Source organism: Artemia sp. Qi Xiang Cuo, chromosome 11, assembly GCF_049724085.1.
Source record: "Artemia sp. Qi Xiang Cuo chromosome 11, ASM4972408v1, whole genome shotgun sequence".
Lineage (NCBI taxonomy): Eukaryota > Metazoa > Arthropoda > Branchiopoda > Anostraca > Artemiidae > Artemia > Artemia sp. Qi Xiang Cuo.
In genome coordinates this window covers 12799610-12824123 of record NC_142804.1, presented here as the reverse complement: position 1 = coordinate 12824123, position 24514 = coordinate 12799610, and the positions used below count along the sequence as shown (strand labels likewise).

General features: G+C 33.7%; 2 protein-coding genes across 2 annotated transcripts in view; one reads left to right on the top strand and one right to left on the bottom strand.

Annotated features, from left to right (window-relative positions):
* Window positions 1-5980, top strand: part of LOC148946647 (uncharacterized) — a 31719-nt gene extending 25739 nt beyond the window's left edge. The window contains exon 4 of the mRNA XM_089097073.1: window positions 5462-5980. Coding sequence (XP_088953199.1) covers window positions 5462-5729 — 268 coding nt within the window. The 3' untranslated portion in view covers window positions 5730-5980. The remainder of the gene's footprint in view (window positions 1-5461) is intronic.
* Window positions 5981-12439: 6459 nt separating this feature from the next.
* LOC148946646 (type I phosphatidylinositol 4,5-bisphosphate 4-phosphatase-A) overlaps window positions 12440-24514 on the bottom strand; it is a 41020-nt gene continuing 28945 nt past the window's right edge. The window contains exons 6-7 of the mRNA XM_089097072.1: window positions 17140-17194; window positions 12440-12879 (exon numbers count right to left, since the gene is read on the bottom strand). Of these exons, the coding sequence (XP_088953198.1) occupies window positions 12794-12879; window positions 17140-17194 (141 nt within the window). The 3' untranslated portion in view covers window positions 12440-12793. The remainder of the gene's footprint in view (window positions 12880-17139; window positions 17195-24514) is intronic.

Below are 24514 nucleotides of genomic sequence, written 5' to 3'. Positions count from 1 at the left end.
CCACGTCGAAGCCCACAGGTCCAACTATATTGACGCAGGTCCAACTATGGCAACAAAAATATTTATTCTGGGGGAAAGGGTTGCAAAATCTATAAAACAAGATGGTACTTCACTCCCAATCAGCCTACACGCCACTACTGCTACTAACAACTCACTGCAGCATCAAGCAGCCTGAGGCCAATACAGCTACGCACGCTCATCCTTCATCCCAGTCAATTCAAAGCCTCACTATTTACATCCCTCCAAGAAGCTCCCGATTCTCTTAAATCTTCCCTTACGACATTCTCTCAACCCATTTGGGGACGACCTGCTTTTCGTTTGGCCCTAGCCGGTTGGCCGACAAGGACGATCTTTTGCAATCCGTCATTCTTCATCTGCTGGACGTACCCTAGCCATCTCAACCTTTCTTTGATTATACCACAAGAAAGCATGATTGAACCATTTTTTCGTACAACCTACTGTTTGATTTATGGTCAGTCAGTTGGGTATCCAAAACAATCCGTAGGCAATTTCTCTTGAAACGTCTAGCGAATCCTCCTCTGTTTTTTGGAGCATTTACGCTTCAGAACCATAGTTAACCGCTGCCAACACTGTAGCTTCCAGTATTCCAATCTTGGTTTGCAGACTTATCTTCCTATTCTTCCAAACTTTTTTCAACTGTGAAAAAACACCTTTGGTCTTGGCTATTCTGCTTTTAACATCTTCACTGTACTTTACTACCACTGTCTTTACTAATAATACTACCTAGGTTAGTGAAAATCTGTCCACTTGATTAATCTTCCTGTTACCCAACATCGCCTTTTCATCTTCAGTTATTCCTATTCTTAGCGATTTAATCTTCTAACCTATTCTTGTACACTGAACTCGCAAAACCTCTAAAAATCGATGTATTTTGCTAAAATATTGATTTAAAATGTTTAAATCATCAGTGTAATCTAAGTATAGGAGAGTTTTACTTCTCCAATTGATTGCGTGGTTTCCCTTTGCCTTTGCTGTACTCTTAAGGACAAAATCAATCGAAATGATTGATGTAAATGGGGATAGGGCGCAACCCTGCTCAACTCCTGGTTTAATACGAAACTAGTTGCTAACCTCATTTCCTACCTTAACTGCAGCAATGTTATTATCATATATAGCACTAATCACTTTTATGTATTTATTTGGTATACTATATAAAGATAGGACCATCTCTAAAGTTCTTGTATCAGCTGAATCAAACGCTTGCTCATAATCTGTAAAACTGAGGAATAAAGGGGTTAGGTGACTCAGGCATTTTTCTAGTATTGTTCTAAGTGTCGGTATTGTTCTAAGAAAATTTGGTCGACACATCCTCTCTGTTTCTAAAACCTCACTGTTCTTCTATCAAAACTGTATCTACAGCATATCTAAGTCTAAAAAGCATCATCATACTAAGTAATTTTCTTTCTAATATTACCTCTATAATTAGAGGTAATAAACACTCACTCTTACCACCTTTCTTATAGAGTGGTTTAGCTAGAGTTTTCCTAAAATCGCCAGGTACTTCCCCTTTTCAAAAATCTTATTTATAATCTTGAATAACTTACATCTAACTTCATAACCGCCTTATTTAAAAAACTCATCAACCACACTATTAGCATCTGGGACCTTATTATTTTTTAATCTTTTTAGTATTGTCACTAATTCTTCCTCACAAAATAAATCCTCCTTCACATCCAAAGTTTTACAATTTGTTTATTCTTTTCTATATCTTTTATAGTCAATCTATCACCGTTTAGCTTACAGTTTGTTATCATGAACTGTTTGATTCCAAATGCGTACAATTCATTAGGAATAAAGATAATTATCAAAAGTTTTGAGCCTGAGAACATTTGTAAAGTATGTGAAAAGGGGGAAAGCACCCCCTAGAAAGTAGAGTAATCTTAATGAAACTGTACGGTCCAATGTCAGAGAAAGGTATAGCAAAGGTCTCAAGCCCCTACCTGAAAAATTACGAAATTTCTTTTTTGGAAAAGAATGGTCACGGTTCCCTTTTTTTCGTGGGTCATACTTTCGAACCAGTGGTCGTAGAATATATAGAGGAGGGCCTTTTTTATGATTTTGAAGGCTCTAAAGCCCTCTTTCAGTACCATAAGAGGCATTGCCACAACAAAGGGGTATTTTCTGCTATTTCGTAGCCAAAGACTGCAATTTTGGCCCAAAGAGAGTGAATTTTTAGAAGATTTTTCGTCAAAGAAGAAAGAAGATTTAATTTTTGAAGAACGTGAAGATAAAATTTTAAGACAGCCAATACGTTTACAACTATCAAAACGCTACTTTCTCCACCTCCCAGGTCGTCCAGCTCTGTCTCTAAAAATAATCAATGAATAAAAAATAAGTTTCTCTTTTTCAAATGGAAGCAAACAGCAATACTAAACTTAAAACTGACGGAATTTATCCAGTATATGAGGGGGCTGTGTGCATCCCTCTCCACTCCCCGCTCTTTATATATAAGTTTCACTAGTGACTTACTGAGAATATTTTGAGTATAGCAACCATAGCTGCACATATATTTCAATGAAATATTTTAACTACAATTCTTGAGGTATTGTGAAAAGTACCTTTTATCCCTTTCCCATGGCCGTTCTTGAAGTATTGGGGAACGAAGTCAAACTTAAACGCGAAGTCTAATTTTATTCTGTGGTTGTTGGACTTCCCTTGGAAAAACCTTGAGAGGGGCCCCCCCCCCTCTCCTGCCTTTAGAACAAAAGGCTATTTTTAAATCTTGTCACTACAAAAACAGCTTCTTCGTATAAATTCATTATAGCTAATTATTCATTATAGCTTATTCGAATTATAGATAATTCGTAAAACATTTGGCCCTGTTAGCGCGGAGTCCCGATAGGTGCAGGACCAAGTGCGGTCGCGCCACTTGGGACCCTCAAACTAGACCTTCGAAAACTTACCTTCAACAGACTCGGATTTGCTACATCCCGAGGAACATTTTTGGTGGTCAACAAATACTTGAAAATGTACATTCTATATTAGACATTTTAGTTTTTCAATATTTCCACCATCGTCACGGTTTTTTTTTTTTTTTAAAGTGAGGCCCCGCAAAGATTTTTAGTGAGGCTTGAGATGCACCTTTTGGTGAGAATTGCGAAAAATAGCTTGCATTACGTCCAGGTATAAAATTAAGACACGTATGTCCAACGAATTTTTTAATTGTTACGATTTTTTCGCATCGTTTACCTATTTTCGTTGTTTTTTTTCTCTTTTCGTTGTTTTTTCTCTAGTTAAGAAAAATGAAAGTTGAATGGATGGTTATTTTAGCTGGCAGATCGATCGCCTAACACCTGAAATGGCCTTAACTCTTCGATTTCACAGCCCTTTGGAACATTTGCAAAAAAGGGAACAAAATTCTTGTTTGAAAATAACCCTATGCTTGTACCTGAAAACTATGTAATTTTTTTTTAAAGGCTAGAAAAAAAGAGGTAAAAGGATAATTGTTTTCACTGGTAAATTGCTCTTTCTAACAGCTGAAACCACTTTGTCTGTACCCTCTCAGAAGCTTTCCGTACATTTGTGGAAAAAATATTATTTTTGTTTGAAAACAAAGAAAAAAAGACACCATACCTGAAAACTGTGTACAAAATTATGCAATCAAATTTTTAAAAGTAAAGTAGGAAGAATAATCATTTTCACCAGACACTATCTGCATCCAGGTTTCAAAAGGGCGTATCTGCAATATCTAAGGAACGGCCAAGCTCATTAAGTTGAAACTTTCAGGGAATGTTGAATTAAATTAAAACTCACTTTGTGCATCCCAGTGTTGTCAAAGGCGTATCTACAACATTTAAGATACGGCTTAAGGGGTCCAGATGAAAGTTTGAGGGAGTATTGGACAGGGAGATCGAGTCGATTATGGCTCGAGAGGACCATGGGCAGGTTATCAAGGACAAAAAAAAATTGAGAACAGTGTGATAGTATTTGTTCTTAGTGCTAAATATTATTTTATCTTTTTAATGTTGACCCACTAAAACATTTCCGGTCATGATGACACCTTATTGAAGTTCAAGAATCAGGGAACCTTATTCAGAAAAAAATCGGGTTGCATTGATTCTTGACGCCCAATTTTTAATTTTTAGACCATGACTTGTTGGCAAAATGCTGTCAGACACGACTCTTTTTGGAAAATGAGTTTAAAATGCAGTTACAAAAAAAAAATAAACACAAACAGTTAAAACAAAATAAATTACAAAAAGATGATTATATTGAAATAGTCAATCAATATTCGTTTATTTCCAAGGATGTAACATGATGGGATTTGTGGGGCTTCAGTCCTATAGAAAGAAGAAAATTATGCAGATTTTCAATCCATTTATTTGAATAATATGAATTTTTTGCTAAGTTTTTCCTTTTATAACCTTAATAAATTCAAAATTGCTGAGACTCCCAAGAATATATGTCATTATATATTGAAACATTAAGTGTACTTTCATCAGTTCCTTTCAGTAATCTTTGTTAAGATGGTAATTTTCTTTCTTTTTTGTTGTTGCTGTTGTGACAAATAATAACACACCAGTCGAAATAAGAACTGCTTTCAGTAAAGCGCAGATGACGCTTTAGTCTCTAGAAGGCTTGGGTTAGTTTATGATAATTTCTGTTGCTTTAATTTTCACTTAGCTGTTCTTTGTAATTTCGATTTGTTTTGGGTTTCGTTTAGTCCATTGACAGTGATTTGTATTCGTTTTCTTTACTTTCCTTTATTCGTCTTTGGTTTGGTGCAGCTCTTTACTTTTCTTTGAAAATCTGCTTTCTTGGAAAACTTTTTTCAATAACAGTTGAAAGGATAACTATTTTTGCTTCCAAATTGATCTTTCTAGCAACTAAAACGACCTTATCTCTTCCATTTCAGAGACTTTCGCTATATCTGCAAAAAAAAAAAGTAATAATTATTTTTGTTAAAAAAAAGATTTGCCTCAAAATTATGTGTAAAATTCTGCAGTAACATTTGGAAAAAGGTGAGGATTAATTATTTTCACTGGCAGATCAATTTTTCTAACAACCAGTCTTATCTCTTCCATTTAAGAGCCTTAGAGCCATCTTAGAGAGATAGTTTTATCTCTTCCATCTTAGAGCCTTTATATCTTGACTTGAGAAACAAAAACAATTATTCTTGTTTCAAATCTTCAAGTAAAGGAAAGATTCATTTGTTTGTTATCTGTACGTGAAATTTGTAATACAATTTGAAAAACAAAGTGGAAGATTTTCAGTGAAAAATCGATTGTTCATTTAGCAGAATTGACCTTGTATCTTCCATTTCTGACCCTTGTAATATACTAGTGAAAAAAAAACTATTATGTATTCTTGCTTGAAAAAAAACAGCTGGAAACTATGTTTAAACGTTTTCAATAAAATTTGAAAAATAAATTTTTAGTTTTTTTTCACAGGCAAATCATCCCTTCTAACAGCTGAAATGACTTTTACTCTTTCATTTCAGGGCCTTTCATTACATGGTACTCCGTGATACATATCCACGTAAAACGAACGAAGCTCTACGCACTATCAACTCTGATCTGGGAGACTCAATTGGACGAATAAAACAAGAGCTTGAGGTCAGGCGAACTGCTCTGAATCAACTACAAGGGGTGGGCGCAGAATTTCAAGTTCTTGTAAACGAATACAAATCCATTAGAGAAGAAATTGTGAAAGCTCAGTGGAGTTTGAATAAGTTAGAAGCTTTGAAAGCTCAAAATACTGAAACTTAGTTTTAGAAAGTGTCCAACAAGTGTCAGCTCTAAAATAAGGGCGAAAATGTTGATGTGATATTAAACTTTGAATAAAAACAAGTTAGCATGACTTATTAACTGCTCTTGGCTGGTTGTGACGTTGTCTTAAAGTTTCTGGCTATTGCGATTTTTTTACTATCTCCATCAGGCATGCTTGAAAGTCCATCCAAGTCAGTGAGTCATCTTAGCTCATGGCTGTAAATTTATTAATAAATAAATTCGAAAAAATATGTTGTTTTAGAGTTGTTATTTTTAATTTTATGGATAGGCAAGTATCATGGGGGGGGGGGATGATCTCATTATTAATGACAATTGTCATGTATCAACAAACAACTACTCTACTGTCTATTGGCTGTAGCATTTCAGAATTTATTCGAAAATTATTGGTAGTTGTAGCAACAAAGAATAAATTATAATGCTAAAAATAAAGAGAAATATGCAAGGTCAGAAACACGTAATTGAATTACAAACTGATTATGATAAAGCCCAGAGTTGTCCCTAGAGAGGGTAACTGGGACAGGTGCCGTGGCTCGGGGGAGGGGAGGCTGGGTATTGCCCAATTTGATCCAATTTTTCACTTTGATTCGGCTTTTATTTGAGTTGGGAGGGGGCGCTGTAATCAATTCTGCCCCAGGCACCACCAGCCCTAGGAATGGCTCCACTAAAGCCGATAGAATATATTAATTACTTAAATATCCAACTTCCATCTAACCTTTGTGTTCAGGTAGGCTGTTCTTGAATTCTATTTTCTTTGCAGGAAATAAACAAATACTAGAGTGTCCTTGGTAAGACCTAATCTCTTTTTTACGAGAGGGTAGGAAGAATAAAAGCAACAACGACACCAAATTAAACTGTTTGTGGGAACAAACTATAATCAAGGATTGATCTCGGCTAAAATAATCAAAATAAAAAAAAAATGGGGTCGCAGCACGTGCATCGAAAGATTCAAATTTGTTTGGTGAAATCAAATATATAAAATTCATCAAGTTCAACGTCACCCTCAAATGCTACAAGCTTTAGAAGAATTATCTTATTTTTGAAAAATGGGAAAAACCCTCCAAAGGTCAACTGATCTTAATGAAAATTGAACTTCAAAATTTTTGCATCAGAGAACCCTACTCGAGAGGTTTCAAGCTTCGATCTGCAAAAATGGGAAAACTTACTTTTTTGGAAAGGAAGATCATGGATGCGTGTTAGTTTTTTTCTTTTCCCAGGGGACGATCATGTCCAACTAAAGTCCTAGAAAATCAGGAGGCGGCTAATTCGAACAGAAATTAGAAGTTCTAGTGCCCTTTTTAGGCAGCCAAAAAGATTATCCCACAACAAAATGGCGTTTTATACCATTTTTGGTAATCAAATAGATAATTCTAAAATAGACAATTGATTTAGAATTATCAAGAAACTGTATACTGAGCTTACCAGATTAAGAGAGAATAATGCCGGCGGGGGGGGGGGGGAACATTCGTTCCCAATAGTCAGTACAAAATAAACGGCTAATGTAGATATTTATTTTAGAGCTAAATTTAACTAAGTTGACTCACTTGATATTTGATAAGATTATATACAGTGACGTATAATTGCGCATCAGCTATTATCAACGAGTACTGCTGAGTCAGTACAAAGAGAATGGGCAAGAATGGAAACTGGCGCTAGTTTCGACAAAGAACTATCAATGCCATCTCGAGTGTGGCGACACTTCATATTTTGTAAATTTTTCTGTCAGGAACTGAGATCAAATACTTATTACTGCCCTAATGCGTCGCCAAACGCTAGGTGGCGTTGATATTTTTTGGCAACAGTAGCGTCAGTTTCCACTCGAATAAGTTATTCATACTCCTTGAGTCAGTGTTTAAGTGGAAGGAGAAGTGATTCTGGTCCTTTAAAAGTGCATTTTTATTCCCAGATTTTTCAATTTTCCACAAGGTTTTAAAAAAAATAAAAAAGTGTGTAAGGGGGGGGGGGATTAATCTTTGATCTCCCTTTATTTGGACTAAGCTTGAATATGGGTGCTATGGGCTATGGCTCCCTACTTATTACAGAAAGAGTATTTTCTCTATAGCACAAAAGATTGCATTTAGATGCTTATCAGTTTGAGAGATTCAAAGGGGAGGAGGGAGGACATCAAGGCACTGTGGGAGGGAATTCTCTAGGAGGAAGCAGGCAGGTATTATCTGTAAAATGAGGTTTATCAGTGTTTAAATCATAATATTGCGGTATTTATTTTTATATAGTAAATAGTTTATGGTAACGAAAAGTAAGTAAGGAGTGACTCGTGGTAATAGCAACCAAAACCCCAGAAAAGGACTTTTAATAACAAAACAAACTAGGAAAGGAAGTTTTGATACAATACATCAAGAACTTTGGTTTGCCACGATCGCCCCAGGGAAACGAAAAAAAAACGTATCCATGATCTTCTTTTTCGAACAAAAAAAAGAAGAAATTTCATATTAGAAACTAATCTCCTCTCACTTCATTTGGACTAGGCTTGAATATGGGTGCTGTGAGTTTGGTAGCCGCTCTCCCCTTGTTGAAGAAGAATAGTTTTTGTTTCGCATAACAAATTATATTTAGATGTTTACCGACACGTTTGAGAGGTTTAGGGATGCATCATGACGCAATCAGAGAAATTACCTAGGAGGGAAGTGGCAGGTGCTACAAGGCACTTATGTTGTTTTTTTTTTTATCAGGATTTTAACAAAAATATTGGATTTTTCGGTTACTTTTTGCTCATGGTAACGAACTGTAAGTAAGGAGCGACTCGTGGTGATAGCAATCAAAACTCTAACAAGATATTAGAGTTATATATATATATATATATATATATATATATATATATATATATATATATATATATATATATATATACATATATATATATACATATACATATACGTATATATATATATATATATATATATATATATATATATATATATATATATATATATATATATATATATATATATATATATATATATATATATATACATATATACGTATATATATATACGTATATATATATATATATATATATATATATATATATATATATATATATATATATATACGTATATATGTATATATTTATTTATATATATATATATATATATATATATATATATATATATATATATATATATATATATATATATATATATATATATATATTTATATATATATTTATATATATATAGTTTATATATATAGTTCCGTCAAAGAACAAGATACTTATTTTTTTCTTTTTTTTAATACAAAGAATAAATCGAATATATTTCAGAAAAAAAAAGAAAGAAAAAAACAAGATCAACCAGCTCTAGAAAGTACAGTTATTCGCAAATTCGGATTTATTCTTTAACCAGTAAATACAGTGGTAAATAAAAGCACACGAAAAAAAACTCAATACAATACTAATTAATAACAATATATAACCCCCTCCCCCCGAAAAACTAAGCAAACATTTAATAAAAAAAAAACTATTTCTAAATTCAAGAAAAGATCACAGAGAACTTTCAAAGAAACCATACACATGGCAAAAAAACTTCCTGAAGAGTACACATTTCTTGTTGGTTTGTTTTCACAAAATCAACGAGGAACCAAAAATCCCAACGAAACTATGCAAAGAAATGTGTTCAGATCCCCCCCCCCCAAGGCCGTACCCAAGATTTATTTTCGGAGGGGATTTTAAATTTTTTTTTTTTTGGGGGGGGGGTTACACGAAAAAAAACCTAAAAAAACACATATAAAAATTTGTTTATATCCATTTCTGTTACGTTTTTATGAGTCAGACAAACATTTCGGGGGGGGGGGGGGGTCAAAACCCTACCCCCCCCCCCCCTCTGGGTACGGCCTTGCCCTCCCCCCCCCCCTTTTTATGAATCTAGACACTTGACAGTAAGAGAAAAAAAATAGACATTTCCAGGAACTGATTTCATAGATTTCCTTTTATACGGGTCCTTTTGTATTAAAAAAAAACCTATATATTTCCCCAAATTAAATATAAATGACACTTCATGACAAAAATCAAATTTGGGCCAAACCAATGTAATCAAATTTGAATTGTTTTCAGTCACTCATTTTTATTATTGCTGTTCAAAACAATCTAGTTTCAATTTGTTTCACATTAAAATATCGTCGTTTGTTTTATATGATTACATTTTTTGAAGTAGGATAAATCTGTTTTTAACTAAATTTGAGGTTTGGTTACAGTCCAAACCTACTGTAACCAGGTTTGGTTACAGTTTATTCAGACCAATCTCAACAGATCCATCCCTCCCGACTTCTTTTTTATGACAAATGAACTTCTTACCTAAAGTCAGGAGCGTATATCTTATGATGCAACTAAAACATGTAAAAAAGGGGAGATTTTTGTATTTTCGGAGATTATTTGCAACTAAAACATGCTGCTTTATTGTTTGTATTTATTTAATTGAAATAGTGATGTTATAGCAACTAATTGTCACATCACGCGGTAACACGTGCTCCACTTTTTATATTATTTGTTCCTAAACCATTTCAGCCAAAAGTTGACCAGGATATTGATCGAAACTTGTTATTTGGAATTTATTCTGGAGTTAGAAATTAGAATAAGCGGGGATACTTAATAAAGCCTTGTTACAAATCACAATTACTTTAAAGACTGTTATGCTGCCAAAATCATACTTTTAACATAATTTACAATTTCCACCTTATTATATATACTTCCTTTACTTTGATTGAATAAATTTACCATTAAGAACATTTTCGGTGGGGTCACCAGTGGCTCATAAACGTACACTATGGTTAAATACTTTGAAAGGCTTGCCCGACTATTCAACATAACGAAAACAGGAACTTAATCTTTTTAATCTAAACAAGGCTGAAGATGACGTGGCACAAAATCCTGTCGATATTACTGCAATCAAATCATACAGTAAATCCAGAATTTCCATAGCTAAATTGACATTGCACCATTTTACTCTCTCTACTATGATATATGTGCTATGTAATATATGCAAGTAAATACACGCACTGAAATTATCATTGAGGAGTAAAAGCCTAGTAAGACTTTAAAATAAGGACTTAGATTTGTCTATCAAGTTTTTATTGCTAACTTTTATCACCTGAAATTGTCCATAGTTTGAAGCCTTGAGCAATTTTATTACTTGGCTATAATTATTTAACATTAGTGAATTTGTTTACAAGTAAAATGACACTTCCTGTAGAGAACTTCCACAATAGGCACTGGCTGGAGAACTGCATCAGCAGAACTAGCCTGCTTGATCTTTTACAAGTTTTCTGGAAATATATGGACAAATGGGTCATTGAATAGAATCTCACAATGATAAATGAAAGATGGCACTGCCATCTATGATGATACGAATTTGTATCATCAAATACTTTTATGAATCCTAGATTGGGATATTTAATCAGTCCTTTTAAAAATGTACAGACTTCCCTGTTTTCCGAAGAAGGATAGTCAAAGATACGTGTTTCACGGATCAGTTTCTCTTGTGCCGATACCGAATATGTAGATCTCAAGTATTTAATTAAAAAAAAAAAATTCAAAAGCAAAGGATGAATGCAGGTGGCCAAGTTCTATACTCTTGATTGGTCAAAAATAAATTTTATAGACTCCATATTCCTAAAATGCAGGAACGTAAATTTAAAGAAGGCCAGGAATATTTTACTCCCAACCCCCACTTAAGTAAAAACAAAAATAAAATTTGAGTAAAAAAACAAAAATTAAAATAAAATTGAGTAAAAATACTTTTTTTTTCAATTTGTCCTCATCCCCAGAGAAAACTGAAACATCACTGCTCAGGTGATCCTTCAATTTCAAAAGTCAATCAAGTGTAAATCAATCGGGAATGACAGACCATGCATAAATGCAGGTAGAAACAAGAAAAAAATGTCATTTTTCTTTTTTGACTAGCCACTCCCAACAGAAAGCCCTTAGATACTCCCTGGGCCGACTTGAATTAATATATGGAAGCGGAGACTGATAAAAAAAAAATCTTCCTTCTAGAAATCGGCCAATAGTTACGGTGCAAAGTACTTCTTCAATTTAGTAAATGGCGAATATCGAAGTTCCACGCAGAATTATAAAAAAGGAATGCAACGTTATAAAATACTGTGTGTGAATACATAATTTTATCTTAAAGGTGTTAGAGAATAATCTATAGACGATTGCTAAATGCATTTCAATCTCCCATTGGTTCCTGGTATTAGCTGAGGAAAAATTAGGCACGAGTATAAGAAAATGACAAAATGATATTAAAACTCGCTCGTCTGAATGACTCATATTGGAGAATCCTTTTAAACTATTACATGCCAAAATAAATGCACAAATCATAAAAGCCGTATCAATTCAACAACTTCAATCTTCTCGCGTTAAGGCCGGGCTTAGGTGTTGGCCAGAAGCAGATGTTAAGATGTTAACAAGCAAAGAGAATTCTAATCTGTATGCTTATTCTATCTTCTTCAAAATTGGCTCGCAATTTCCACTTTGTATAGTTATTAAAAATATGAGGAATAAAATCATGGAGGTTCCAAATAATAACTGAGAAGAAACTTGATAACATCAATAATATATATATATATATACATACATATATATATAAATATATATATATATATATATATATATATATATATATATATATATATATATATATATATATATATATATATATATATATATATATATATATATAAAATCAGATTCAAAAGAAAAATTAGAGCATTTACTCAAAATTATAAAAATTATTTAATTTGAAAGAACGAATTTATTGCATCTAAACTACGTTTTATTGGGGCACATAGAGCCCACTGATGCTAGATTGAAGTAATTCCCATCAATTCGAGAGGTTTAAAATCCAAATTGGCTATTTAATTTTTCAAAAATAAGCCCAGCTAAAACATCAGTTCTTACGTCCATGAGTTCAGTCAGGCAGATTTGTAAGAAATTAGACAGCCAAATCATTACATGACCAATAAGCGACAAATAGCCCAAGGCACACATATCTTATAACACTCCTCCGAGCCCGGCCCAACCTGTTTTCGCCTCACATTGGGCCTTCATTTTGGCTTATCCTCATTGTAAGATAGTAGATACTTCTTATAAACAGAACGAGGGCAATTAAAAACGCACCTAAAAAAAGAATGTATAAATTAGACGGACGACGGCATATCTAAAAAATACGCTGAGATTACTGGTAACGTCAGATAGTATAATTATTAGATGTATAATCAGATAGTCAGATAGTATAATCATATTATAATACCATATTATGTATATCATTTTATTATATTATATCATAATAATCACATTATAATACAATGATATTATAATATTATAATTATTATCATTTGAGATTATATAAAATTACACTGGTAATTTTTTTTTCACATCTTTATTAATAATTATTTTCCAGTCTTCTAACCAATATAAGCACCAACATTATGAACGTTAGTGACTGCTGACTGTTGTGACGTTTTTTACAGCCCGCAGTTCTTTTTTTTCCTTTCATTCTTATTTTTTTATTTTCTCAATAATTTTTTTCCTGTAATACATTAGATGAACTGCCCAGTGTCTAATTTGAACAAGTCAACAGATCGAACAGCATCCTCTGTAGAGACGTGTTTGACAATCCGTGGTTCATTATTTTTCCTTTCGCGTTTTTTTCCCATTATATACGAGTTCAATCACGTATCTTCTTATTTATTCATACTTTCAATAATTTTTATTTTATTGAACTTGAGGTTACACGAACTGTTCAGCGCCCCAATATGACTCGGTCAAAAGAAAAACAGCGTTGTCTGTCAAGACGCGTTCGCAAATCCGTGGTTCTCCGTTTTCATTTTTGCTATTTGTTCAATACTGGATTATTTTATTTTTTAGGGGGAGGGAATAATAAAAATGAATTTTATTTGATGATTTAAATAAGAAATGCCCCGAAATTGGACAAAATTTAGGATTTATGTAGAGGAGGGCCTGGCCCTAAATTCCTCTGCCCTGAGCAAGTCTCTGTATCTATCATCTACGTTCTTATTTAAGGATACCTTCAATTATTTATTTCTTGTTGTACTTGATTGTTAGATGAACCGCTCGGTTTCAATAGAATAGACAGCGTTCTCTGCTGAGACGAGTCTTGACAATCCATGGTTCTCTATTTTTCTTTTTGCCATTTTTGCCATTATAAATGCTTATTTATTGATTTTTTCGAAAAATTCTTCCTTGCTGTACTTGGCCTTAGATGAACCGTCCAATGCCATAATTTGACTCAGCTAACAGAGCGAACAGCAATCTCGGTCGAGACATCTTTGCCAGTCTTTGGCTCTCGATTTTTCTTTTATTCTATTTATTCCATCCAGGCACATAAACAGCTTTTTTATTTTATTTTTTTGGAGTGAGGGACAGAGATATAATAATAACAAATTAAATTTTGATAATTTGAGTAAGAAGTGCCCATAAATTCGGTAGAATTTAAGATTTGGGGGAGGGGCAAATCTTCCCACCGCGAGTATGTCTCTGTTTTCATCATATACATTCTTATTTGATTTTTCAATAGTTTCTTTCTTGTTGTACTTGGTATTAGATGGAGAGTCCACTATCAACAGAACGAACATTGATATTTATCGAGACGAGTTTGACATTCCGTTGTTGTCTAATTTTCTTTTTGTCATTTGTTCCATTACATATATTTTTATTTTTTTATTCTTGAAATAATTTCTTTTCTTTCAACCGTGTAGTACCCAGCTTGACCTGACTAGGTCAACAGAACAAGCAACATTCATAGTCAAGACGTGAGAAAGAGATAGAGAATGAGAATATAATTTAAAAATTTCTTTCACAGCATGGTTGCCGAATTTGAATTTTACGTCACAAATAGCACTAGTATATGTATATATATATATATATATATATATATATATATATATATATATATATATATATATATATATATATATATATATATATATATATATATATATATATATATATATATATATATTGAAAGAATTTGACCTTCACGTCAAGCATAATCCACTGTACAAAATACATAAAAAAGATGAGTAAAAACTTAATAAAAAAGTCAAAAATAAAAATAAATAGATAATAATAAAATTAATGATTAGTTTTCCTGGCTATTACACAACTCGACAAAACGTGTCAGTCTTATTATTCTATTCTCATTTTTTCTTTAACGTTTGTTCCTTTATAAAGTAGCATACCAGTTACCAACACCTACAAACATGATTTTAATTTGAAAGATAATTTGACTTACGTTCTACCAAAAGTCAAGAAGAATATACCATTGTTAGGCCATTTTATAAAATTATTGTTAAGCACACAAACTGAAAATTATAAAATTTAAAACTTCTCCATGAATAATATCGCCATCTAATTTTTAATTGCTCCAAAATTGGATCATCTACCGGGAGCCCCAAAAACTGCTAAAAACTTGGTGCTTTGCAAAGAAAAATGATAGTAGCTAGTAAACATAGCACCGCAGAAAAGTTAGCAAAAAAAAAAGTTAGCAGAAAAGTCGGCAAACCACAATGTAAAAGTAAGATAAAAAAAAGAATAATAAAGAAATCAAAATTTAGTTTCTACAAAAAGTCTAAAATGTTTTCCTAAACAAATGGGTATCATCAATAGTCTCAACCTCACTTTTTAAACTATTCCATTTTCGGGTACCGAAACACAAACACAACACACACACACACACACAAAAGAGAATAAACACATCAACGTAAACGAAGATCAACAAAAAGAGGAATAGAAGAATAAATAGAGAATATAAAAGAAAATAAACTTAGAATAATTATAACACTTAATTTACGTCTTTTGTCGTAATATAAATATCTGCGAGTTAGACACGTCCGAGTCAGGTTTAGTCCTGTAATCCCCAAAAATGCACCACGCTTGGGTTTAAACAAAATCGAAAAATTAAACCCGAGGTTTACACAACCCTTATTTTCAAACTCGATTTTAGTGCACGGTAGCGTTTGCTCAAGAGACACTGAAAATTCCTGACCGACATTTTATCTCCCAGCATCTTGGAATAATGTATTATCAACCATCTCGAATTTTATCACACAAACACCTTGGGTGATATTTATCTTTAGAACAGTTGTTAATGTTTAGTTACGCATAAACAATGTCTGACTATCAATATTTATTAAATAGAGTAAAAAAAAGTTTACATTATATTTACTAACACCTTAAAATCTTAATAAGCGTTTAAATTCAGAAGTAATAAACTTCTGAACAGAAGTTGATTCCCAGCATTTGAAATCACTTGTTGTTATTTGTTTTTTGAAGATTTTTAATATTTTTTTGATATTTTGATAAATTACTTTGATGTTTTTGATTTATTTGTGGTTGTTACTACATGCTTTCGGTTAGAAAGAAACATTTCTATGTATAAGATTGAATAGTGTAAAGACGTTAGGATTAATTTTGCTAATGCTTTACAATATTAGCAAGCATTTTAATTTTTATTCCGAAGAAAAAGATCGAGTTTTGGAGTTGCCTAGAATCGAGGTTGAATTTGTAGAATCATTTTAAAACTCGAGCTTCTATACTTGAGTTTAAGCTCTATTTTAGGCATACACTACCAGGTGCCTATGATCAGTTACCAAAAGCCGTAATAATTACCAATAAAATTGTCATTACCGAAAAAAAAAAAAAAACAATAACATAACAATACACAAGGTGATTGTATGTTATTTAAATGTAAGTCTTCTTTCCTATTCATATATATTTTTACATAATGTTTGCGTGTTTTCTCATGTTTCATTTAAGCTATTTTTGGTTTATACTTTTACCCCGTTGGTTCCGTACGTAAAGCAAAATATTCACACTTTTATTATCAATTTTTATTAGAAAGGTTTATTTTCTTGGGTCGTACAATTTTTACCATTATTAAAAAATCTTCGTTTCAATTGTAAATATAAAGGCAGTGTGGTCTAGGAAATTCTTTTAGTACCTGCCCCCATCGTCAGGCTTAGCAATACTCATCTCGAAGCTGTTCAATGGCTCAAAAATATGCTGCTTTTCCGATTAGAAGTTTCCCGACTTAAAGATCTTGGTTTGACTAATAGCCCAATCCCATTTCCCAATTAATAGCCAAATATTTTATTGGGTTGTTTTGAGTAAAATTGTACCAATATAAGAAGCTTTACAGTATTCAGAGAGCTATAGGCCCACTATTATGGAATACTTAGGGGGTCTCATGCTTTCTTTTCAGCCCCATGTGGAAAAAGTGAGAATAATGAAGTTCATTCAAAGCGGAAGAGACTAATCGCAATATTGTCAAATTATAATTATAATTAAACTGTAAACGTTTGTCTTAAATTCTGTTTCTTGGAATTTATTTCATTAGTATAATGTTGGTTAACTTACCGACATAAACTACATAGATACCACCATGAGTCGAGGCATAGGTATAAGTTCCAGCCTAGAAAAGTAAGCCTTCGTTAAATGATTTCCCCTTTTAACGAACTTCCACAATGAAAATAGAAATAATATTTATCTGAACAATTGCAACAGAAAACTAAGGTTCAAAATCTGTGACAAATTGATAATTATACGAGATTTTCTGTAAGCTAACTGAGAAGTTACAAACTCATGATAAAAGCTGTAAAACTGTCCAGTGGTAAGACTTTGTACACGGGAGACTTTGTCACTTACTGAATTTTAACGTCATCACATTCAAAGGAATTAGTCAAGGCCAATGAACAAGGACGTATCCAGGATTTTTTTTTGGGGGGAGGGGGGTCAGGAGGTGTTTTATAAGAAAATATAACTTGAAAAAATACCTGAAAGTTTTTAAATATGCATTTTTGTTTCCTTTTTTACGAGTCGCACAAAATTTCAGGGGAGGGATTCAAAGCCTGTAACCCCCCCCCTAGATATGGTCTTTCCAATGAAATATCCAAAAATAAAACAGTGGTAGTTGGCTATAAAGACCTGTCTCCTTGAACTTGGCTTCTGCCGTCGTTGACTATCGTTCTGTCGTTTTTCTTGTAGAAACTACGCCAAAACCCCACTAACAGACTCCTCATAACAAACTTCTTTTTAATGTAACTTGGCTCATGATAAATTTACCATGCAAGAGATTTTAGTGACAAAGGGACAACTGCGCACAAATATATCAAAACCCAGTGTTGTAAAACCGGTAAGAAAGTGTTGTAAAACCTGAATATATTTAAAACATACTATTCGACCCAAAACCTCCGGGGCAATAATGAAAGTTTTGAAAAAAAAGTATGCCACCGGTAGGACTTGATTACAGGACTCGTGATATACTTGCATACACTTTTCTGCAACCGCTAAGAAACCCTTATTTGCTGTTATAAAAAAAGTTAAAACCTAATAAACAACAGAAATAAATAACAGCTAGAGTATGGACTTTGTAAATTTGTGGGGTCTGCTAAGAAGAAAAACATGTTAATGACCGTGACAAATGTAGCACAATTTCTAGCCTAATTAAAATCGGTTTCTATATTAAATAAACTTCTAGAGTAAGCAAGCCTCCTGTTCCACCATAAATCATACTTAAGCCCCAAACCGCAAAATCGACTTTTAATCGTGCCTTCTCAAATAATGATATATGAATACGTACTTTTAAGTAGTGACGACTGCGTATCTTAGCCCCATTTGATACTCTTAGTTGCACAGTTTATGTTTAAGTTCTTTTACTATGCAAAACTCAGAAAGCCTCACAGAGATGTATTTTTGTTGTTCTATGCTGATTCCCCCACCCCTGCTGACAACACCCTCTGTTGGAAACCTCCTGCTGACAATTCTCAGAAAATTCCCCCATCCCCCACATGTAAAATTGAGCAACTAAAGGGAAAGTAGAACAAATAAAAAGAATGAAGAAAAGAAGGGACTTGGAATATTCTAAAACTGAGGGCTGGTGGCAGACTTACTATAGTAGAGTACGATAAAGGTTAACGACAATAACCTGGAAATACGAAATAAGCGGCAGTTGAGGAAGGGCCGTCCTGTGATGGGAGTGCACAGAGATACAGTCTGGGACTAATGCGGGGCTCCCACGGTCTCAATAAAGTTAATCAAATTCGCCATGAAAGTGCCAACCATAAAGTTTGTCATACTCACACAACCATTCCTTCTTTTTGACTTAACAGCAATTTTTCATAACAATAATGGAAATAGTGAGACATGGAGCTCAAAAAGAAATCTGTTAACACATTTTTTCCTTTTAATAATAAATGAAAATATTTTTTGTTTCTTTTACCAAGCTAAATATTTAAACAAGTAGCCTATACACGATTATATTTGTAGAAACTAATCTGTAAGTTGTTTATTTGAAATTTTTCACACGTCTTCTGCTATTGGTTGAACTTTGCGGACTTTCTTGGGACGATCTGCTTTTTGCTTGGGCCCTTGACGGTTCGCCGATAAGAACGATCTTTGGCAATCTGTCATCCTTCATCCGCAGAACGAATCCTAGCCACTTCAAGCTTCTCCCATTATATCATAAGAAAGCAGGATAGAAGGACATTTCTCGTAAAGTTTATTGTAGGAAATACGGTCAGTCAGACGGATACCCAAAAGAATCCGTTGACAATAGCTCTGGTAAACGTCTCACAGATCGTGCTCTGCCTTTTGGAGCCTCCATGCTTCAGAACCATACTTGACCACTCTCGTCACTGTGGCTTCCAATAATCTAATATTGGTTTGTGTATTTGTCGTGATATCTTCCAAACTTTTTTCAACTGTGAAAAAACACCCTCGGTCTTTGCTATTCTACTTTAGCATCTTCATCTTCACTGCATCCAGCATCTTTACTAATAATACTAGTTAGGTAAGCGAACATATCCACTTCATCTATCTTCTCGTTACCCAAATTCACCTTCATTTATTCCTAGTTGAAGCGACTTAGTCTTCTTAACATTAATTTTCATAACTATTCTTGCGTCCTCAACTCTCAAAACCTCCAAAAATCATTCATTTTGCTAACTTTTTCGTTTCAGACACTCAAACCATCGGCATAATCTAATTCTAGGAGTTTCACTCAACCATTTGATTCCATGCTCTCTCATAGTCTTTGTCGTGCTTCTTAGGACAACATCTATCAAAACGAACCATATAAAAGAGGATAAAAGAAAACCATGCGTAACTCCTAATACACACTAATCAGTTTAATGAATTAATCTGGCATCAAACAGTTCGTGGTAACGAACTGTAAGTAAGGAGCAACCCGGCTCCATAGTAACCGAAACTCTAAAAAACGGAGCTCTTTACGATAAAGTTTGACTCTTTCTATCAACTCAATTTTTTTTTTAATAAAAAACTTTAGCAAAAAGAGCGAGGCGTTGAGGAGGGTACAGCCCCTTTCATATACGATATAATTTCTGTTGGTTTTAAGTTTTAACTTCTCCCCTTACTTTCAGTTAAAAAAGAAACTTGTTTTTTTTTAATATTATATAAGAATAGGACCTTCTCTAGAGCTCTTTTATCAACTGAGTGAAACGCTTGCTCATAATCTATAGAAATACGGACTAAAGCGGTCTGACTCAGGCACTTCTCAATTATTAATCTAATAGTTATAACCTGGTCTGGTCAACGCATCCTCTTCCCTTCCTAAAACCACACTGTTCTTCTCTTAAAACTTTATCTACAGTGTATCCAAGTCTAAAAAATATCATCATATTATGTAATTTGCTTCCTACAGAAACGACCTAATGCCTCTAGCAATTACTACACTTCCCCCTATCACTTTTCTCACAGAGGGGTAATAAAAAAATAAAAATAAAAATAATAAAAAAAAAAAAAAAATCCTAAAATTGTTAGGTAATTAATCTCTATCTGCACGACCATCAAATTGAAGAAACAATTTCTCTTGACAAGAATGGACGATCGAGAACCTGGGGAGTAACGCCCACACTAAGGTGAGGAATATTGGTAAGAATATGCAGATCAGTACGCAGTATGGAGAGCACTTTCCTAAGTAATCTGAAAAGGTATTTTATTTCATTGGTCATCTACTCTTTTTCTAATGATTCTAAATTTAATTTTGCCAATGTTTTCTCTCTATCTGCTTATTATTTTTTGAACTATTTCTCATGCAGATTCCATATAGAATACATAAATACAGAGATAGACAGGTCAGCACTAGATAATGAAATACATAAACACACAGATAGACAGGCCAGCACTAGACAATGGAATACATAAATACACAGATAGACAAGCCAGCACTAGACAATGGAATACATAAATACACAGATAGACAGGCCAGCACTAGACAATGGAATACATAAATACACAGATAGACAGGCCAGCACTAGATAATGGAATACATAAATACACAGATAGACAGGCCAGCACTAGACTATGGGAGGTAGAAGAAATTAGGCATTCAGTAAGTTTTGTTTTTAACATCTTGCAGTTTCACCTCATTTGTCCTTTTTTAGAGCATTCCAAGTTTCCAACATTCTTGAGTTTTTCTTCCTTTGTGGTATTAGGATCAATAATAATTATACGTATATAGATAATACATATAGTAGTATAATATAATTAGATATGTCATATAATATAATTAATATAATATATTAATTATATCAATATATGAATAAAACAATACGTGTGTCTTCTCCCACTATAAAAAAAAATATATAAAAATGAAAGAGATGTTAAAAAAAGCTGAAGATTGGATATATGAAAATTGTAGCCTAACAAACCATAAAAAATATACACGCCGAGCTTCAGCTGGTATGCATTCCGCATATTGTGACCATTTCTGTCTTGTGTTTAAGTGGTATGTATTCATTATTGAATGAGATTAAATAAAAAAAAAAACAAGTTTCTTCAACTAAAGGTAAGGAGCAACATTAAAACTTAAAACGAACAGAAATTATTACGTATGAGGGGGTTTTCTCCCTCGGCAAGAACTCGCTCTTTACGCCTATAGTTCGAATTTTATTCCAATTCTTTAAGAATGATCCATGAGTCACAAAGGCCGTTTAATTAGAATAAAAAGCTCTTTTGAAAGTGCTAAAAAAAACCTTTAGCGTAAAGAGCGAGGTATTGACGATGGGGAGATCCTCCTCATATACATAATAATTTCTGTTCGTTTTAAGTTTTAATGTTGCTCCTTACTGTCAGGTGAAAGAACTTTTTTTTTTAATTCAATTTCTGATCGTTTTTGAGTAATGCTGGAAAATCCGGCGTCCCCTTCATGAAAAATTCCATTCCCCCATGGAAAGATCATCCCACGTAACCCCCTCCCCACCAGAAAAAATCCCCCCTGAATACGTCCGTATACTTCCCAATAACCAATAACTTTCAGCCCTTCCCCCTGGAGACTTTGGGGGACCAAGTCATCCTCAAAGACATAATTATTAGATCTTTCGACAATGCTTAACAAAATGGTTATCTTCAAACTTTGATCGGGTGACTTTGGGAAACAAATGAGCGTAGGAGGGGGCCTAGTTACCTTCCATTTTTTTTGTCGCTTAAAATGGCACTAGAACTTTTAATCTTCGTTTGAATGAGCCCTCAGGCTCGTAACTTTTCACGCGTAAGACTAACTTGATGAACTCATGAACTCGTTTTTCTTTCTTTACGAAACTTGATGAAACTTACAAAGTTGAAAACAGCATAAAAATTTGATTCTTTTGATGTATATATCGGTGTCAAAATTCTGTTTTTTATAGTTTCGGTTACAATTGAGCCGGGTCGCTCCTTACTTACAGTTCGTTACCCCGAACTATTTGAAAGATTTGCACCAGACCCGTATTCCTTATTTTTGATGTTACAAATTTTGATGTACTTTCCTGCTTCATATCGTAATACACGTATTACAGATAAGTATAGTGCTGCCGACATTATTTAATCGTCTGAGTTGCTTACTGCTATTTAACAAGACATGCCTTTGAGTCCCTAGACCCAAACCATAATATCATTCGTGTGTTTTAGTCTGAAATACAGGTTTAAGTTTATGTATTTTCGCTGTTTTGTTTTTTTTTAGTGTGTTTTACTCCGTTTATTTTGTTTTAAAATGTGTTACAAATAAATTATTAGTACGTAGTACGTACATATAATACGTACACGTAGTACGTACACATAATGCGCAAAAGTACACAAACCACACACACATGCATATATGTCATATGTCTCAAAATAAAGAAATCTAAAAAGGAATTTGGTGCTCAAGTGGTTAACAAGCTTTGGAAGTCTAACCCCTCTAGATTCCACCAAATGGTCCAGGAGATTATGGGACGGACTCGAAAGCAGCTGACAATCTACGGCTCTGATGGTGAACCTCTGAGCGCTGATATGATCAACACACATTTTTCGTATTTGTCGCACACACCCACCTCTTGACGAGCTACCTGAAAATGGACCCATTGAACAAATTCCGATCATTCGCCCCCATGAAGTATGCGAGAAGCTCAAACGCCTGACCTCAGGAAGAGTAATTACCCTCTAGAAATTCCTATTGAGTTGATAGCTCATTGCTCTGAGGAGGTTAGTCCTATTTTGGCTGCCTGTTTCAATCAATGTCTAATAAATAGGTGTATATATATATATATATATATATATATATATATATATATATATATATATATATATATATATATATATATATATATATATATATATATATATATATATATATATATATATATCGAGCTTAAATAATCTATTAAATACTAGTTAGCATACTTGTATTTAGAAGGAACAGCTCTTTTAGGAAAATAGAGAACAACCCATTAAACACAAATAAATAAATAATAAATAACTCTTTATTTCCATAATAGCTTATAGCTAGCAGCGGACGTCAAACAACAAGAAAATATAACACATGAAATCAGATAAATAAATATAAAAATAAATAAACTTTTTCACAACTTTTTACAGATTTCCTTTTCAACTAGTTCCTCATTATAGTGTTGCATGAAGTATGGAACAAACGATAATAGGTACCTCTTTGATGCGTTTCGGGGTGGGGGACAAAGGAGTTGGAACGACGAAGTGGGGGCTCTTCTACGTGTTTTTGGCCGACTGATCTGAGATTCCTGGAAATCCGGTAATATTTTGCGATGGACATCAGAGATTAGGCATTTTTTTCCGAAACGCATCGTGAGATCGTGGCGCCTGTCAAATAGTTTCTGAAGCCTCAGTTTCTGCAGGCTGTCATCATAGGATGTATAATTTGCCCCAAGCATTATTTGGCACGCCCGCTTCTGAATATTTTCAAGCTTTTCGGTTTGGATAGCCGTTAGACCTGGGTGCCAAACGGGACAAGCATACTCGGTTTGCGATCGGACATACATACAGTATAGACTGCGCATAATGGAAATTTGGATAGTGAACCGCGTTAGGCAAGCAAAGGATTTTAGACATAGGGAAGCCTTTTGGAGGATAGACTGTATATGTGGATCCCATTCAGGTTGCTTTTGAAAATTACTCCTAGGATTCTTATTTCATCTTTAGTTGTAAGTTCAGTGTCTTCTTGGGATGGAATTGCAGATTTTAAAAAGCTAACACGTAGAATATGGCTCTTGGTTTCACTAACTGTAAGCATTACATCTTCAAGATTATGCTTTAGCTGGGAATATATTGATGAGGTGGTGATTTCCTCTGCTAGGCTCGCTAAGGTGCGGAATGATATGCTTGACAGGTCGTCAGCAAAGTTGTAGCGACTTTGTATATGTACTAGGACAGGGTTAAAAACAATCAAAAAGATCAGTGGTCCTAATTTTGTCCCTTGGGGTGCTCCGCACCATATTTCTTGGAATTC